This window comes from Nesoenas mayeri (genome assembly GCF_963082525.1).
Source record: "Nesoenas mayeri genome assembly, chromosome: 1".
NCBI lineage: Eukaryota > Metazoa > Chordata > Aves > Columbiformes > Columbidae > Nesoenas > Nesoenas mayeri.
Genome location: NC_137541.1, coordinates 104,223,183 through 104,243,055, shown reverse-complemented (window position 1 = coordinate 104,243,055; position 19,873 = coordinate 104,223,183). Strand labels below are relative to the sequence as shown.

The following is a 19,873-nucleotide window of genomic DNA, read 5'->3' as shown; positions in this document are numbered from 1 at the left end:
GGACTTTAAGAAAGGGCAAATCTAAAAAATCTTCTTCGCAAAATCTAGGATTTAAAAAGCTTTGCAGAAGCTAAATTTATTTCAAATTCCCAGTAGCTATCCTTCCCAGGGAGATAACCAGAATCCTAAAGAGTTCAATTTGTGTGGTAAAGACAGAGCAGTACTGACAATTGTATTGATCCTATGACAAGGCGACAATGTCTGTGCTTTTGACTTCTGAGAACTGGCACCTTGAATTTTTGTGTTTTGAAGCCTCATTTGTAAACAGGCAGAACTCATTAACAGAATGCACCAGCATATGAAGCCCATTCAACGTGTGTTTAACAGCCCATATGACCAATAATACAATTTCAATAAAGATGCAACACTCCAAGCACTGAGTTTGTACAGCTCCACTTCCAATGGGAGAAGCATCTCTTCTCATGTCTGTGCATCCTGCAGACTGCAAAAAAGCCTGAGACCCTTTGAAGCATAAACTTTGTTGCGGTTATACACGTGCAGAAGTGTTTGTTACAGATCAGTCTAGAGAAGAAAAAGAGAGTTGTGTTCTATTATTTAGATATAGGGTCTGTTTGAGAAAGGACAGCCTATCAGCTTGCAAATCACATTGGATTTTTTTTCCTACTGTGACTCCACTAAATAACCAAGACCCTCTTAACAAATAAACTAGAGGGGAACAAAAGTAATTCCACTTAGAGCACACATTTTCAAAAGTGCTTAGCTGCACCTATCTTGCACAATGCACAGTAATAGCATACACAGCTCTTAAAGAGAAACTGTGGAGATAAAGTTAATTTAGCTCAGGCTCAGTGGCAGACTAATACAGTCCCCTTATCTCTGTTATTTTAGTTAGCTCATGTTGAGCTTGCTCAGCAGGGCACTCTGCTGTAAGAACAGACCAAGGCTGCATCGGCCAGTAAATTAAAAGTAGCTCTGAGCATTCCTGGCTGCTGGAACATGACCACATATGTGGCTAAACTATTGAAACAGCTCTGGGACATTTCCGGCCATTTACTAAAAAACATTCTTGACCATGCCTCAGAAGACAGAGCAGCCCAGGGAGCTAAAAGGCAATTTGCACATGTCGGTCTGTGTGGTGCTTCCACCAAGTCTCAGACTTAGACTGTACTGCCAAATGCACAGAACTGATCTGCTTGCATATGGAAGGCAAATCAAATCCAGCTGGAGTTACTGCACAGAAAATGCCTGAAAGCTGGGGGCTTCTCTGTTGCCTTTTGTTAACATTTAAGATGACAAATAATTTTTGAGGTTAAACTTCTGGGTTTAGAGGATGAAGGTGTGATACCTATGTATCTATTACACGCAAGCATGGATGCTATTTCACTTTCCTCTCTAGTGGTACTGACGAATTGACTTATTTCCCCGCAAGCAACATCAAACACACAAAACATAGAGTTTTCCAAAATACGTAAGAATATACCTTTATAGCATATTGCTTGAAATACATCATCTAATAAATGGGTTGCTTTGACTCTGAAAAATATGGTTTTAGCATGTCAGTGCAATATCCTCAAGCAAAGACTGCAGGTGCTTAGGAAGGTAACAAGGACAGACCCATCCATTCGTGTGGCTTTTATGTCCTGCTTTCCCCACAGCACCTGCAGCTTACTCATCTACAGTGCAGCAGGATGGCCCCTCCCCATGCACTGACCTGCTCTCTTCATCTGATTCAACACAGGGGTCTCATATATTGGAAGAGGAAAAATAAGCTGAGTTCTCACCAATGCATTAGCTGAAATATTTCCATGTCTAATTGCATGTTTATGGAGGGAAAGTGGTGCATTCAAAATTTATGACTATGCAGTTCTAAAGACTACCAGTTCTGTGTTGTCAAAAATACCAATGAGCATATGCAAACAGATTGGCATTGGCCCAGGCAGCTTATGTCTAGCGTGTAATTGCATCTCTTTCTGATGAGAAGGTTAGTTTAGAAAGAAACTTGGGTTGCTGGTTAAAAAAATAAAATGGGTTCTGGATTTGAATTCCAGCTCTTTGAATACTTTCCTATAGAATCTCTCTATGCCTTAATCCTCTGACTAGAAATATGACAGTTTACCCTTGTCATCAGCCTGCAGGAGATACATGAGAGAGATTCAAACTTTTGTGTGCTGAAGGAGACTTAGACCTGGAGATATAAGAACCTGAAACTCTAGATTCTTTTTTGTAAACAAGAATACATCTTGTTGTACTATTTTGGAAGATGACACAATCCATAGTACAAGATAAGGAGATAGAATATCAAACAGTCTGCTTTCTGGAGTATTATCCCCATGTGCACAAACCTTGACTACAGGTTTTTCCTGTAAATCCAGGGAAACATTTGCATTTGTTTGGTCCTGTGCACTCGCCATACTTGCAGCCATGTCGACAGATAGCTAGAGGAGTCAGGCAGGGATAGGAGAGAGGAAAAGAAAAAGTTAGAAATATTCTATTTGAGAACTTTGGCCCTGCTTAGTTGCCTAAAATCTTCTTGCATGAGTTCAATATCCTCCATACTTCTGCCTCTAGTTTGGGCATGGTAGCTACTGATTGGCACTTTATTTCTTCTGGAGAAAAGTGACACTGGCACGAGTGGGTGCTTTTCCAGGTTTGTGAAGATCTGGAAAAGAAGGGACTCCTTTCAGCTCTCTCTCTTACAACACTTTTCCAGGTTTGGACCTCCTTACAGCTGGGAAACATGTCCATCCCATGGTGGAACACCCAGAGTACCTGTGGCAACTATCCTTACCACACATCACAATAAATATTATTGCATAAAGTTTACAATGACTCGAGAGGGTTGTGAGTAGCCTGAAGGTATTAAAAAGTAAAGGTTTTCTAACTCTTAGCCCTCTGGATCATTAGTCAGAAATTAAATGCTGACTTTTATAAGGCTTAAAGGTCCTAAAGTCAATGTGATTGTCAACATGAGGATTATTCAGGAAAAGAAACCCAAACATACATTTAAATTGCAACTAGCTCTAGAAAACCAGCAAAATATGCAGGATGCACTAGGATGCGCATCCTGCTACCTTGTGTAATAAAGCTGCTGTGCAAACTACAGGAAAAAGGAATGTCACAGTGTTAGTTACTATAGACTAAACTTCTTAATTAAAATTCATAATGCCAAATTCAAGTATCTTCCCTATGTTTAAAAATTCATTCATATGTACTAGCTCTGCAGATTATTTCAGCACTATCCACATCCCTGAATGCAATGTGGCATAGTGTGAGACCAGCTGAGTGTTAACACTGAAGCAGAAAACACCACTGCATCTGGATTTACAGTATAGATCAACACTACAGTTGGCTTAAAGAAATCTGCCAAAGAAAATCCTTAAAAGTTCATGAAAACCGAATTTTACCAAGAAAGCTCCCTATTGCTTTACAGCAAGACAACTTACCCCACTTGCTGATCGAAGTTATGTTTGTCAGTTTTCCATCAAGTTACGTATTTCCATCAAAACTAAGGTGCTATTCAGCAATGCATAAATATTAATAAAGGTATTAATAATTTTTTCCTTTTTTGAACTGTCACCCTATATATACAGAACAGACCATCTTTCCCTTTTAGAAGTCAGTCTGTTAATTGTCAGCAATGAATAACCTTAAGCCTAGGTTAAAATTCAGCAGATATAGAAATCCAAACTCTCTGGGACAACAGGTGCGACATCTGAGAAAGATTCCTAAAACATGTATTTCATGCTTTGATGTGTTTTGCCTGTGAACGCATAGAGAGAGACTCCACATCACCTTCTCCTTGGGATCTATAGACCTTTAACAAATTAGAAACATCTTTAGAGACATTGACTCTTCATTGAGCCAAAGATCCACAGACCAGAATGCTGGCTGGCTTCCCAAGCTCAGGACATGTGCACTTATTGATTGGGTTTTACTGATATTTTTAGTAAGTTAAAACCTCCTGGTTCTCAGAGGTTGTGTATTTCTGAAGAGAAAAGATGCCGATTGACTTGACAGCTGTAATAGTATAGGCACGGACCAGGGCTGTGCAGGAGGTGAGAACAGATGGTCCCTTCTGGATCTAAGGATTTTTGAATACATATTTTAATGTTTGGTGTTATTTACCCAAAGTGTTTTTTTGTTTTGGTTTGGTTTGGTTTGGTTTGGTTATTTTGAGGACATGGTCTCTCAAACATGTTTTATTCACTCTCTCACAGGTTAAGAGATTTCACTCCTCAGAAGGTTTCTTTCTGTGACTTCTGGTAGACATATATGAAATCCCTTGATTGGTACCAAGTACAAAACTGTGGAGAGGAAACAAGCACAAAGTGTTAATGTTACCTTCACAGTGGCCTTTGTTGTTCTTTTTCCAGCCATAACAGCAATCCAACCTCGAACCGTAGCGACACATGCCAGGCTGGCTCACAGTCACCAGCTGCTCACGGGCTCTTGAGCTGCATAAGGAAGGATAAACACAGGCCACACACACTTTAATCCCTTGCTCCATACATTCCTTTCTACATTTTCCTCATGTTTTATCCACTGTCAGGCATTTTCATTTCACCAAACCTTGGAGAGTTCAATATTGTTCCTGGACAGGAATGTAAAGTTGTGTTTGGTAGGAGAAACAGGGAAGATGGGAATGATTCACCTGCAATATATTAACTGTGCAACATAAATCCTTTCTAACGAGAAACATGGAAAAGTCAAAAAATACAGCCAGGTCCCTTGCTAGAATGAGTAATTTTTAATATCAGTGAAATCAATGGGACTGCTCCAGCCTGCATCATCTGGATTGGATATGTGATGCCATACCTGTGAATACTGTTGTTTTGGATGATGGAATACTGATTCTACAGAAAAGCAGCTTTCTGAACATCAGTCAGTCCCATAAGAGCTAGTGACTTACAGGCTCATAGCCACTGCACATGTGCAAATTGGTTGTGTAAGTGCAGACAGTCCCATGCATTCTGGTTGCAGGGGACTCCCTAACCATGCAAATAAATGTTAAGTTAATCTGCCAATAAACCCAGTGGGTTCAAAGTCACTGTGCACATCAACAGCTGCACAACTTGGAAAACCCGCAACATTGGTTGCCAAAATTATAAGTCTGATGGAAATCTACAACGGTGTAAGTGTCCTAGACCTACTCTATGCTGCAATGGCTGCTGTGACTCTGGTTCTCTTTTCCCTCTGCTTGCTGTTGTTTAAGTTCTCCATTACTACATACCTGTCCCCTTTATGAAATTCTCTTCTTTATCCAAAATCCTCTGTCCCCATTGCTTTTTCCTTGCCATAATTTAAAATGCATTTTCTTCAAAGAGTCCAAAGTGTTGTTTCTGACACAGAAAATACTTTATCTGCGAGAACGTCTCAGCAAGTGATTTGGGGTATTGAGGTGGACAGCACATAGCAACAAACGTCTTCATGGTGGGGAAAAAAACACTTAAAAATCAACAGGCCAGGAACTTCTACATTTTTTTAGTCCGATGCACAGCAATGGCATTGCTTTATCACCCTACAGCAGTGCTTTGCACATATCGTAGAATAACAGACTCACAGAATGGTTTGGGTTGGAAGGGACATTAAAAATTGTCTAGTTCCAACTCCCTTGCAGGGACACCTTTCATTAGACCAGGTTGCTCAAAGGCCCATCCAACCTGCCTTGAACAGTCCAAGGGATGGGGCATTCACAATTTCTCTGGGCAGCCCGTTCCAGTGCCTGATGATCCTCATGGTGAAGAATTTCTTCCTTCTATCTAATCTAAATCTGCCTTCTTTCAGTTTAAAGCCATTACCCTTTGTCCTGCCACTATATGCTCTTGTAAAGTTCCTCTCCAGCTTTCTTGTGTCCTCCTGTGCTTACCTGTAAGAGTTGCTCTCTTATTGGAACAGCTACTGCAAAAGTCACTAGGGCAAACTAGAAGAATAAATATATGCATACACTTCAAAGATACAAGATGTTCCTCCAGAGTTTTCTTTAGTAGTAGAACCACTGGAGAGAGAAAGGAGTTCAGACGGGATTCACGAACTCATGTATCTGAGATGCCCTGAATGAAGAGGTGGTTTTTTGATCACCTGGCAGGTAAAAAGCCTTCGGTGTTGGAGCAAATTGTTCAGAAGTTACCCAGCCTTTGCCACCAACCCAGTGATGCAGTTTACAGGAGCACAGCTTCAGACAGAAGAAAAAGCATATTGAACAGCTATGACCCCTGGATGTGTGTCTATTAGAAAACAGCACCCTGCCTCTGGATTTATAGACAACGAAATAGCCTTTTTAAATTTAATTCATCCAAATACTGCTGGTTTACATCACTTCCAAGTATACAAGTTAAAGAACATATGTTCTGATTATGTGTTAGGAAGTGGCCTTGAATTCATCTGGACAGTAAATGTATATTCTGCTAACACCCCAGAAAATTCTCTTGAATGCAGCTGGATAATGCTGTGATTTCCCTAGAAGGTTAAAATGCCTGAAGTATGGAAGAAGTAGGACCGTATCAGTTTCCAAAAGGTTCTCATTTCCACATGAAGTCAAACTCATTCAGTAACGTTTTATTTAATAATTCACTTCAAAATCAAATAATGAAACTATCTTCACAATGTATACAATATCTCACAAGATTTCAGTACAAACTTCTCTTAAAGCTGGGAAATGTTCCAAAAAACTGCAAATAAAATTAATATAGATGAACTTTATAGATACTACCCTGGAGAAGGTCTTTCACTTGTTCCAACTTCCACAACAAGCACAAATTTAAAGCCTATCTTTGGCAGTGGGAAAGGCCAGCTAGATCATTGAGTCCCCATCTTGATTCAAAAATCTGGGAGGAAAACCAGTTTTTCCAGGTTAGTCTCTCAGAATAGTAAAGAACCACCAGTCATCAGTTCAGCTGTTGCTGTCAGGGGTTCAGCACTTTGTGCAAAAGAAAGATTATTTAGAAAGAGGAGATCCTTTCAGGCAGGTGGATCCTTTCCAGAAGGATGTTGCATGGACCCTACTGGACGTTGGAGTGAAGCAATGCAGACTGGAGACATCGAATGTTTCTGATCCCTGCTTATAGGATGTTTTTATAGGATTTCACAGGGAGTCCCTAGGGGTCTGAGTGAGATTTCTATGCTTGTCACCATCTGTTCGGTGTGCAAAAAATGTCTGGCCTTGAAGAACCTGCAGCCTGAATATGTGACTGAAGAAGAAAGGCGAGAGAAGGTAGACTGTGCAGGTCAGATTGCTATGCAGATCAGTGGCAAGAACAGTCTCCACATTTCTAGTGAAGAACTCTTTCCTCCCAGAGTCAGCAGCTTACAGCACTGGTGCTAAAGGCGACAAGTGTCAGACTGAGCCATCCAGGGTGCCCAGGTGTCCTGGTTTTGGATGGGATCAAATTAATATTCTTCCTAGTAGCTGGTATAGTGTTGTGTTTCAGATTTAGTGTGAAAATAATGTTGAGAGTACATCAATGATCTAATTGTTGCTAAGCAATCAAGGACTTTTCTTCTTCTCATGCTGGCCTGTGAATTAGCAAGAAGGGAGAGCACAAGAGTCTGAGAGGGGACACAGCCAGGACAGTTGACCCAAACTGGCCAAAGGGTTATTCTATGCCATAATATGTCATGCTCAGTATATAAGCTGTGGGGAAAAGCAGGAAGAGGGGAGGACATTTGGAGTGGTGGTGTTTGTCATCCTAGGTAACTGCTAAGTGTGACAGAGCCTGGTTTTCTTGGAGATGGCTAAATATCTGCCTGCCCATGGGAAGCAGTGAATGAATCCATTGTTTTGCTTTGCTTGTCTGTGTAGCTTTTGCTTTACCTATTAAACTGCCTTTATCTCAAACCACAAATTTTCTCACCTTTACTCTTCTGATTCTTTCCCCCATCCTACTGCATGGGTGAAGAGATGAGTGAGTGGTTGTGTGGGGCTTAGTCACTGGCTGGGGCTAAACTGCACCACCAGGCAGCAGAGAAATAATCGATTTTATGTGACTGTGACATTGCTGACACCAGGAGGATGGGATTTTGCAAAGAACATTAAAGATTAATAATAAGAACTTCTACAATAAGCCATGGCCTCCTTAGTTGAGGTAACAAAAAGAAAAAGCTAGCTGTATTAGCTATCACAAGATCACTGTGAGCCACTAGCACCATTATAGAATAGGTGGGACCCTCAGGTGTTCCAGTCAAAATTCCAGGAAAGTTTTACTGCTGCCATATGAGATTGTACTGTGTACAGTTCTTAGCATTCATGGTGAAGAGATATGAATTATATATGGTATACATGATGCTGAAAGCTATGAAGAATAACCTGTTTTACAGAGAATGAGAAGAACTTGGCTTCAGCTGAACAAACCAAAAAACTGAGAGAGGGTCTGATTGCTTCCTACTACATGTCAGGCAGCTCCCAAAGAGAAAGAGAAGAGCTTGTTAAGAGCTATATTTATATAAATTTGCTCTTTTGCTACTGTCCATTAATACTCTGAGGGGGTTACAAGAGTACAAACACAGCCAGGAGAGGGGTAAGAATCTTGAAGAGCACTGAAGAACCAGGAGAACAATTCCTACCTAATTTTTATATACATGGTCTCTTTCGCAAACCGAGAAAGACCTAATGTTGCCTGTAATGATACAAACATAGGCATGAATGAAGTTACATCCCTTTTACTCAGCTGCTGCTGAAAAATAATTCTGCGTCTCTGGAGTAATATGAAGATTATTAATTCTATCTCCAAAGAAATCAGATCATTTCAGAGCAAAGCATTCAGATACTGGCCAGGACTGGGTAAGTACAGATAAGTACATACCTACAGTGGTATGAGCAGCAACAAAATAAACTGGATGTGTGATATGAGGACAGACCTTAACCTACTACACAGGAGCTTTGACTTCTTGCAGTGATTTAGTTAATTTGATAATAAAAAAATAAAACTTATGTATTTACAATAGTGTTCAGAAGCTTAATGTGCTCCCCTCATCAAGTGGCTAGGTAGACCTTCCAGTACCACAAGTTTGATTGATAGGGTAAGACTGATATCCCCAATAGCTTAAATACACAAAAAAATTCACAGGAAAATATTACAAGCACAATGATGGGTGAATGAGGGAGAATAAAGCACATCTGAATGCTGGGATTTACTTGTCCAACAGACTCCCTTTGCCACCCTCCAGCCTCATTTTTGTTGTTGCATTTTATAAAGTATGAAAACAGTTTTACATTTATCAAAATTAGTTTATGACCTATGCTAAATCCAAGCTACTAAAAGTATCTGTACACCAATGGGCAGTCAAAAATTTCAAATATAATAACTGGGCTGACAGCTTGTTTGGACTGCAATCTTCATTAGCAGCCATTTTACCAATAACAGCTAAAATAAAAAGTAAAAATACCAAGAGTGAAAAATGTTACTCCTCGTGTTCTCCTGGCCTATGATCATGAGTGGTGGATGCCCTGCCTGAACTGAGTTATGTGACAGTGACAGCTGCAGAGGATGAGTGAGCAAATCTTCAAATGCCTGATTTACCCAAGTAGGTAAATAACAAAAGTCAGGTATGATCTGAGTTAATACAGTTAATACAGGTCATACTAATATCCTTTTACAAAAGTTTTCTCTGGAAAGGAACGCTTACAAGCTTTACTGTTTGTTTGTTTGTTTGTTTTCCCTTCAAGACACAGCTGCTGACTAGATTTAGTGCACTGTTTCCATAACATCTTTCCAGGACACTTTTGGTCAGCTCTTGCACATACAGTAGCTGCCTGCTGCTGAGGGGGCGGCAGGGGGAAGGTCTCAAATACATTATTACCAGCTTCCAGTTAACTTCAAAGATGGCATATTATCCCTTTATTTAATTTTCCTTTAAAAAGCAATTCTGGACATTGTTGCTAGCAAAACCCCTGAAATTTTGCTCAACTTTTATATTTAGAAGGACAAAAAGATGGTATTTTGCAATTTAGTGATTTGAAAGAAATTCTTAAAAAGTCTGTTATGATTGTATGTCATACAGAGATACATTTGAACACTGTGAAATGAAGCCATAGGGTTCTTTTATTGTGGCAGTTGGTTGGGTTTTTTGAGGTTTGGTTTGTTCAGGTTTTTTTACACAAGCTTATTTGAAAGGTGACTCACTTCTAGAAAAAGGTTAAACTGTAACTGTATTAAGTAAAATCAAAAAAGTGCCACCTATTATCTTTTAATCACTGTATCTTAGACAACCTTTCAGCCAATTTCAAGCAGTCAACATGACAACAGTCTTACTTCACTGTGAGTCCCCCCACAAAACACCAAATCAGTTTTAGTTTGAGCTTGCAGAAGTTCCTTTAAAGTACACTTTTAAGACACAAAAATAATCTTAATTAATTCAATTTTCCCAAACTTATTCTAATTTTTACTATTTCCTGGTCCTAGCTCTTCAGAGCCCATAGGATTTTTTGTCCTCTTAAATTAGTATCCCTTGTCATCCAAGACTTCCATCAAGATGTTGGAAAATCTCTTCTTTCCTCTTCCTCTCAGTGCAAAAAGCAGAATGATAACATTGGGAGATGAGAGATATGCCACCACCTTCATCTGACATCAACTTGGACAAGAAAGGCTGTAGAGCAATCAGTCTTAGGCAGGTTGTAGGTTTCCCATAGATTTTACATCTTACTACCAAATAATATCTTTTTTACTGAACACATCCCGCTTTGCTTCAGCTAACTCCAAACCACACTTTATTCTGGAAGGAGATAATGCTCTTATTTTGCTGTTTCACATCTTTCAAAGTGTTGGAAATGCAAATATACAACATCAAGAAATAACTAGCATAAGCATTTAAATTGAGCTCTGCTTTGAGAAAAAAATGTGTTTCATATAAGAGCAGGTCTGGGGTTTATAAACTGCCAGTTCCTGAGGAGATGATCACTTGATGGCCCTGCATGTGCTGGAGCAAAATGCTGCCACTTGTTGATCATAAACATTCCCATCCACAAATTTGGTACTAAAAAAATAAAGCACAAAACATCTTGAAGGCTTCATCTCCAGTTGCTGTGAACTCTCCTTTTAGTAGCTACTCTCTTGGTGCAGCAGTTGTGGCCTTTCATTTGCTTCTGTAGAACTGGGAGGGGGAACATTAGTATGGTTTTATCTGGAGTAAATCTCTCTCAAAATCTCATTTGGTTTCTGGACGGCATCTGTATCTGCAGAATACAACAACTGTAACGGCAGGCTGATTTTAAAGCCAGGAATCTATACTTACAAAGCTCCTCAGTAAACACCACTGGGTGATCTCTTATTACATTCATTCATAAAACTGTTGGAAATGGCAATCACTGATAGATTCATGGTTTGTGTAGGTATCAAAATAATCCAGGTGGGAAACAAGAGCTCACACGGGTGGTGTTATGTAATAGATACTCAGTATTGGGTTTTAAATGGTGATTTGAAAGCATCTGTTTATACAAGCAAACCAAAGGCTGGAGCAGCTCGCACCTTTCTGTATGCGGTGCAGCTGTTCTCACCGCCTGCATCTGCAATAGTGCGCTGAAGTTACCATTTTTCCCAGAGTACAAAAAAACGCCTCACAGCTTTGGTCGGATCCCTCCCAGGGGAGCAGCACCCACGCCAGCTACAAAACCTTCCCCGTCCCGCGACCTCTGTTCAGCACCACGGAGCCGGGTGCGGCGGTACCCGCTCCCGCCCCGGGAACCCGCCGCCAGGGCGAGCCCTACGGACACGGGTGTCCGAGGGACTCTCGTACACCAGCGACAGCAGGCGAGCACCGCAGCCCCCGGCACGGCCACACGCGGATCCTCTGGCCGAGAGCTCGCACCCAGCCCCGGCCGGACCGCACACAGGAGCGGGGCAGCCCCGGGCCCCCACCTGCCCGCCTCCCCGCCCCGCCATTCCCGCTCACCTGCCCGCGGCGGCCAGCCCGGCGGCGAGGAGGGCAGCGAGCAGGGCGCCCACGGGCGCCGGCACCATCGCCCGGCCGCGGGGAGGCTGCCCCGGCCCCGCGGCGGTGAGGCGGCGGCTGGCTGGGCCTCGGCGGCGACGGGACGGGAGACTCCACGGGCGGGCGGCGGGACGGGGCTGTATAACCTGGCGGGGCGGGGCGGGCCCGCCTCCGGCCGCGCTCACCCCACGCGTCCCACACGCCCAGGGACGGGGCGGGCAGCGACCCCCGGGGCGGGCAAGCGGCACCACCGGGCGAGCGGGACCGGGACGGTGAGGGAGAAGAAGGGCTCTGCGCCACCGGGAGGAGGGCAGGCTGCAGCCCGGGAGAAGCGGCCCCACGGGAAAGCCCTGTCAGCCCGGCGGGCGGTGGCGCCCCCTGCCCCGCACCGAGACCGGGCGCTGCCGCTGTGGGCTTGTTCTAAGCACCAACTGGCGCTGTCCCGTGACAGCTGCCTCCGATGGCACCCGCCGACCGCCGCGGCACCTCTGCGCTGGGTTTCCGCCACAGGGAAATAACATTGGCACTGAAAGATTTGAAGGTTTTGCCTTTCAGGTGGAGGACCTTCCGTGGCTTTATTTGGTTTACGCTGCTCAGGCAGCTTAGCTGCCCTGGGCTGTTTTTATTTATGCTGCTAATGCTAACTGGTAACATTACTTCTTGCTAGCTAGTCCTGCGGCTTTGGTGTTGGTGCCACGGTGTGTGAAGTGCTGCAGTTCCTTGGATACCTTCCTAGGATAATGCTTCACTTTAGAGGGTGCCGGGTTTCATGTTAGTAGGGTGTTTTGTTCGGTTGGTTTGTTTGAGTTTTTATTTGTTTGTGGTTTGTTTGGGTTTTTGTTTGTTTGTTTGTTTTTGAGGTTTGTTTTTTTTTGTTTGTTTGTTTGTTTTGACACTGGATTAAGAACTCTTATCATTTTGCAGTGATGGAAAAACTTGGTCAATATGTCACTGATGTTTTCTAGAAAAATGCAAAAATTTTCAGTGCAATTCTAGAAAGCTATGTTCTGCCTGTATTGTATCCCTTGATGCCTTCCTGATACTACCATATAAAAGCAGCCAGCAGGAGAAAGATATGGTGTGGTGGGGTTTTTTTTTGTTTGTTGGTTTGGTTTGTTTTTTATGCTGATGTTCACACTAGCCTACTTGCTAAGCAGTTTTTGGCAAAAAGAATATTGTGTCAAAAAGCACTGACTCTGTTCTCAATTTCCAGATCCTACTATGAACAATTTTTCCAGTCCCAAGCTCTGGAGAGTTGTTCCTGTTGAAAGCGACTCTGCTGTACTGAGCATATGGAGAGGGAAGCCAAAGTCAGCAGAGATAACATTGCATCTGGACAAAGCAGGGTATATTTAGGCAGATTTAGTGTTCTTGTCAAAAGTATCTGGATAATGGATTCTGAGCACATCTTTAGTTGGACACATCCAGAATTAGACCAGGGAGTTTAAAGAGCAGCTGTTATAAAGGCAGGCTTAATGGAAGGTTACAACCTGATTCATCATAAGGAAGTAGTAGTTCATACTTAAAAATTCCATATGCAATGTAATATTCACAATCAATGAGCTGTTTCAGAAAGACAAAATATGTATAAAAAGTTGCGCTGAAGCAAATTTGAATTTTTAAATTGAGACAATTCTGACCCACTGTGATAATTCTGGAGTAAAAGTACCCACCACTACTACCAACCAATGTTGTTTGCTGGGTAAATTTCTTATGAAATACCTACAATAGCTCTGACTGCAGTGATAAGGTATTTAACACAAAATAAAAAAGAGAAAGCTTTTATCACTCTTGACTCTTTGCATTTGAATCACTCCACCCACTCAGTAATCTTATAGACCCTTGTGAGCTTGAGGTTGGCCTTGGAACATTGCTGGCAGTTTGAAGGGACTAATTTTCCTTCCTTGACAGGAGGAAAAGCTGATGAATAAGTGACTGATCTGGCATCACCCAGGAAGTCTGTGGCCGAGACAGGAGAAGAAAATAGATCTCATAAGGCCACTTGCCATGGGTCACCCCATTCAGTTCAGATGGTATCAGCATGCCTCGACACATTAGGCTGGGATGGCTGACACAGTCAGCACTGCTAGATGTCTGCAGTCCCCAGGGATTGCCAGGAATGCTGAAGGAGAGCATTTGTAGGCTGGCATACTGAATTCAACATTTTAAGCACAAGCCTTTGGCCAACTTGTTCTACTGTCATCCTTGCCATGTCCGGGAAAGCTGGGATGGCAACTGCTTTATTCACTCCAGCATAATCCTCTGCTGAGCAATACCAGCACCTACTCTCAGAGATGAGATTTAAGCACAAGTAAAACACATATGCTTTCCTCTTATTAAAAGCTGTTTCCAGCTTAGAGCAGAAACTCAAGTGCTTTGGCAGAGGTTTGCAAAGGCCCTTACTGACCACTCTTGCCAGAACCTGGTCAGGTTGCTGATGGACGACCACATTTTTTGCAGATGTTGGCTTTCATGCTAAATGTGTTTCATGGCTCAAGGTGAATGGTAGTGGCAGAAAACAGAAAGAAAACACAAAAAAATGAAAACAAAATGAAAACTGAAGCTGATAACTTTTAAAAAAAGAAATTATTTTTGAAGGCCTTTTATAACTGCCAATAAATCACCAGGATTTAAAAGCTAGCTATGCTATAAGGTAGTTATGGTAATTATGAGAAGCCTTGTGTCTCTCACGTGACTGCTACCTTTTTTATAATCTCTGAATCCAGACACTGGGTGGAAAAGTTATTTCTTCAGTTTGATAAATCCAGGCAATTAAGACCTTGAGTCTTCTCATGCACTTTGGTCTCCTTGTGGTCTATGTTGCAAAGTGCTGGGAAATCCACCAAATTTGTGTTTGCTTAGGTTTTTCCCTCTTTTCCTACTTGCTATTTCCCCTCTGAAAGTTACTGCAGAACCACTCTGTGGACTCATGGGCCCTGGAGCTCCCACGGAGGGGAGGAGATTAGGTCTCCACAGAGTGCCGAAGGACATGAAGCACAGGCGCTGACACGACTGTGACTGAACCATGCTTTACTCTTTCCCCTGACGCAATCAGGCTTGTACTCAACGGGACTGAAGTTTGGGATGGGAGGTGGGTTACGGAAGCTAAGGAAGAGCTCAGCTAAGTTTGCCCATTTCTTTCCCACAACTTCAAGAACCCCTTCTGACAGAAAGGAAGGGGTCACATTTTCAAATTAAACCCTGAACTCTGGAAAGTGCTGCAAGTCCCGTGTAAAGAACCCATCACTGAGTATCTAATGTGTACCACCACCCGCTGTGAGCTCTTGTTTCCCACCTGGCTTATTTTAATTGATAATTGCACATTCCATGTATATATCAGGGATTGCCATTTCCAACAGCTTTATGAATGAATGTAATAAGAGTTCACCCTGTGGTTTTTACTGAGAAATATTATATGTGTAAATTAGTGGCTTTTGATGTGATTTTCTTTAGTTTCAGGTCTCCTGCCAAAAAGATTTAGAGATTTTTTTCCTCATATTTTTTCTCTACATAGTAAAGGACAAATCTTATGCTGCTTGACTACATTAGCCTGTAACAAAAATGATCCAGTCACTGTTGATTCTCTTATATAAATCACTTTTTGTATGGTAGGCCAATAACATGGTACCTCTGTCTTAGTAGTTTATTTTTTTTTTCCTGACAGTAAAACCCAGTGATTTTAAAGTTTGTTCAGTAATACCACATCAAAAAAATTTGAAAAGCTTATGTATTAGGTACCTTTATTTTGTCATATTGCTAAGTGTTAAATGTTAATTGACTGTCCTGTAATTCAGTAACTCAGTAACAATGTAAAAATCTTAGCTTGGTGGGGAAGTGCAGACTGTCCTCCATGTAATAGCTATGACTTTATAGAACTGATAGAGGAAGGAGACTGCAGCAATCTGAAATTCAAGTCTGATATTTTACCTGATTTTTAAAACTCCAAACACTTTTAATTAAATTAAACAATTGTACGATTTTGCCTGAAAATCTACAGTAATACAACCCTGTTAGGGTTCTTATTACTTTTACTGTAATGGTTGTTCTCATTTAATATTTCAGTTCCCGTACTGCTTAAAAGCCACAGTCATCCGTAAGATGTTTTACAAATGCTATCATAGGAAATACTCTTTACCATAATCATACAAATTTAAACATTTAAATGACAAGACAGACTTAAAATCAATAATGAATGTTTTTATTCTCTTAGGGCTTTTAGAATGAAACATTCTCTTCAGATAAGAGGCATGGAAAATGTTTTTAAAAATTGCAGCTACCTCTTTTCACAATCACCTGACATTTTGTGGAATTTGTCAGTGACCATGAGGCATTCAGGATGAGAGGAGTGAGAAGAATTGGGCATCTGGACTTTGCATTTACAGGAGGGTCTAAAGACTCTTCTCTGCCTGGATTTTTCTAAATGACCATATCTATCTTGAGAGCATTTATATGTTTGCGAGCCAGGATGTAGAACTGTTGCAGAATTCATTAAGCCCCCTTTGCATGTTAAAGTACTCAGTTCCTAGAGCAGATATTTTCTCATATTACAGCTGAAGTTACTTGTAGACTGAATGAAGGTTTATATCTGTCAAAACACGGAAATCCCTGTAGTCCATTGCAGTAATTAAGTTATATATAAGACCATCTGCTATGTGTATGGCCATCTAAATAGGTTTGGACAGAAAGCTGTCTTTAAAGCAGGGTAAGTCCAGTTTGAGAGTGGCCAAAGACTAATTTCCCCATGCACACGTGTACTGTTGTTTTTGAGAATCTCCATAGTTTCACATCAGAAACCATTTGGTCCTGTATTCTCAGCTGACAGGGTGTTGTAGTTACAATGCTAACTTCTAGGACTACACTTCTGTTATCTGCCTTATTATTGAGAGTAGGTGTTGGTTTGAGATTCTAATTCTTCTTATGCTAGAAGTATCAATTATCTAATCTCTAATTAGGAGTCACAAAGGACTGATGAATTTGAAATAGAAATACCTTAGCTAAGACATTTACATTAAGTTTTGGACAGAGTAAAAAATAGCTCAGTTAGAGCATTCAGGACTGAAATATTGCTACAATAGCAATCCTGACTGTGTCCCTTTTCTTAGGTAACTGAAGTTTCCATTCATACTGCCAATTAGTTTCAGGCCAAGTCATTTTATAGAGTTTTCAGGCAGTAGAATAAACAGAAGAATAAAAGCAAACCATTCATTTGTTGTTCCCCTGAATCATCCTGGCAGCTTTATCAGACCAGTTTAAACCACAAAAAAGTAATTAACGGAACTTCTGAATTGGCTTAGAACCATGATTATAAAATTAATTGTCTTTATTTTTTGTTTGGGCTTGTTGAGTCTTAGAAATCATTAATTTATTATTGCTTCATGTTATCTGGATAAATAAAATTAAGCTGAAAGTTGAAATTCTTGCAGCTGTTTAACTATGATCAGATGCTTTAGGGAAACTATCAAATGTCCAGAGTTTTATGAGACCTGGTACTATTGCTTCACTGAGACTATGCACACGAGGAAAAGTTGGTAGAGCACCAGTATTGACAAATCTCTGCGCTACCCTCAACCTTCTTTTCCCACAGAAGTTATAAAATACCCCCCCAAAGTGGGCTGTTTGCATCCCTTTGATATTTGATAACGTTTTTCAGATTAGTGCCGTGGTTAAACTCAACCCTGTAGTTCATAGGCAACTGACTTTTGTGCAGCAGAAGGTATGGATCCATTGATAGTATCACCATGGATCCCAGATATCCCTAAGAAGGGATCAGTACATCTAACCAAATTCTGGATTCTACGAGGGAATTCTTATTTCTGGCCAAAATGATGGCAAGTATTAAAACTTAGTGTTCAGGAAATGCTTTGTATTTTATCATATTTAAATAATTAAAAATCAAGCATTCAAGATAGTGGGTGGGCTAACAAAACATTAAAAAAAGGCCTGTTAAAAATATTCCATCAGCAGTAGTTCACTTTTCTAAACATATAAGTAAGAAGTTTCATATACTGGGTTTATATTCCACAGTCTGGATTTCTAAATGAGGTTATAAAAGTAAAGGCAGTAGTGACTGAATTGCAGGATATATATGCATATTTGCTGACTTGTTCAGGAGAACATGAAGTATAACTCAGTGGAAGCTGACAAAGTCCATTAAATGAAAGGAAGATAATATGGAAATAATGAAACATCTGAGAGGATCATGGATAAAAATATGTGTGGAAATGTCTAGTCAAGGTTTTCTTTGCTGTAGTCTGTTTTTCTGGCACAGATCTTCATTACCGGTTCACTTGCACCAGTTGCACTTTTGAACTGCATCCTAAGATTTCAGCTAAAATCCATTAAGCCCATTTCACAAGGCCTATGTGAACCTAAGTGTGCTCAACAGAGTCAATCATGAGATTTATTTAAAAAGTGCAATTCATATTTGAACTGAAATGCAGACATGGATACGATCTGTATCTGAATTACGGACAGTACTGGTATTATAATAAATACTTGCTCTTTGGAAGAAATGTTTCCAAAGGGATGCTTTCACATCCTCAGGTTTTTTTATCTAGCCTTTTACCCTTGTCTTCACATGACTCCTATCATAAGCTCTTTCCTTTTCCCTAGACCTTCATTTTCAGTGCTTAAAAATGTGGGTTTTTTTTTTTGTTTTTTTTTTTGTTTTTTTTTTTTGTTTTTTTTTGTTTTTTTTTTTTTTTCCTGAAAAGAATCCCCTTCCTGGTGTCTGCTTCTTAAAGAACTGTCTTGTCCGGGTGAATATTTTGGCCCATTCTCACTCTTTGTCACAAAACAGAGTACACAGTGCCTTCTTCTAGATGACAAATTACTTCTTGCTTTGTTTGCTTCTCTTGTCAGTCTGCAAAATCTCAATATGACTTTCATTATTAGTGATCAATCTGTTCTTAAAAGGAAACTGGCATTTTGAGTAGTGTATTCTACCTGGAATGAGATTTTGTATCCTTTATGTTTCTGGTAATTTATATGTCTATAACCTCCTCTAAAATGGGCTGTTTCATTATTTCTGTTTTGTTTTCTTCTGGGTTATCTAGTTTCTATTCCTTTGCTTTGGAGTTACCCACTGCCACCACTGTTTTAGCCACTGACTCCTTGTTCTTCAAACCCACTGATACACCTCTAGAAACTACACTTGTGATATTAATCTTCCACTTCTGCAGTCAGATTCTTGTAATTTGTTCCTGCTTCTTTATTGATATTACTGGGGTCATCCCAAACATCTGGTCAAAACAAGAAGAGTCAATGCCTATGAGATGATTGAGGTGCATTGCTCTGATGGGTGCTCAATTTTTTATTTGTATTTATTGTGGGCAGAACAGAAACTATTGATTAATATTTTGCATGCTCTCTCCTTCTGATTAGGCTCAGAATGTTCCAAAATGAAAAGGGGGAAATATGGCAAAATAAATGATATCTCTAAAGTTTCTGGGCTCCTAGGGACTCCTGCAAAAATGTCTCTTAGCCCTTCAGCACAACATGACTTTCAAGTACAACACACTTTGTACCCCTTCTCGTGGCATCTTCTGATGTTTATAAAGCTGGCTATACACTAACCAAACATTCCTGCTCCATCTATAAATTATGATACAGCTAAAAAGCATGAAAATATTTTCTGATTAAAGTCATACTTGGAAAGGAAGAGTTCATAGGGATTTTATTGTTTTAATTCTCTACCCACTGCCTAGCAGCCATGCAGGAATCATTCAGGAGTCTGAAGTCCAGTCGAGTAAGATACTGAAATGTCAAATGAGAGTTTTGGATATGTTATCATTCTTTAGCCAACTTTTCTCAGTTCCCCTGACATTCAATCAACGTCTTTTACCTTCTTTTCTAATAATTGTTACGACTTCTCCTGCCCTCAAATCTTAATGGAATCCAGAGAAGATTCAACAAAAATAGAAGTGATGTGGAATTAAGTCAGATGAAAAAAATCTAATTATTCAATATTTTATAAAACTTAGTTTGTTTT

The 19,873-nt window shown here is 40.6% G+C and overlaps 1 protein-coding gene across 1 annotated transcript in view; it reads right to left on the bottom strand.

Annotated features, from left to right (window-relative positions):
- EGFL6 (EGF like domain multiple 6) overlaps nt 1–11,912 on the bottom strand; it is a gene marked incomplete at both ends in the record, with an annotated part of 46,289 nt that extends 34,377 nt beyond the window's left edge. The window contains 3 exons of the mRNA XM_080350637.1: nt 2,304–2,396; nt 4,303–4,415; nt 11,845–11,912. Of these exons, the coding sequence (XP_080206763.1) occupies nt 2,304–2,396; nt 4,303–4,415; nt 11,845–11,912 (274 nt within the window). The remainder of the gene's footprint in view (nt 1–2,303; nt 2,397–4,302; nt 4,416–11,844) is intronic.
- Nucleotides 11,913–19,873: the final 7,961 nt, after the last annotated feature.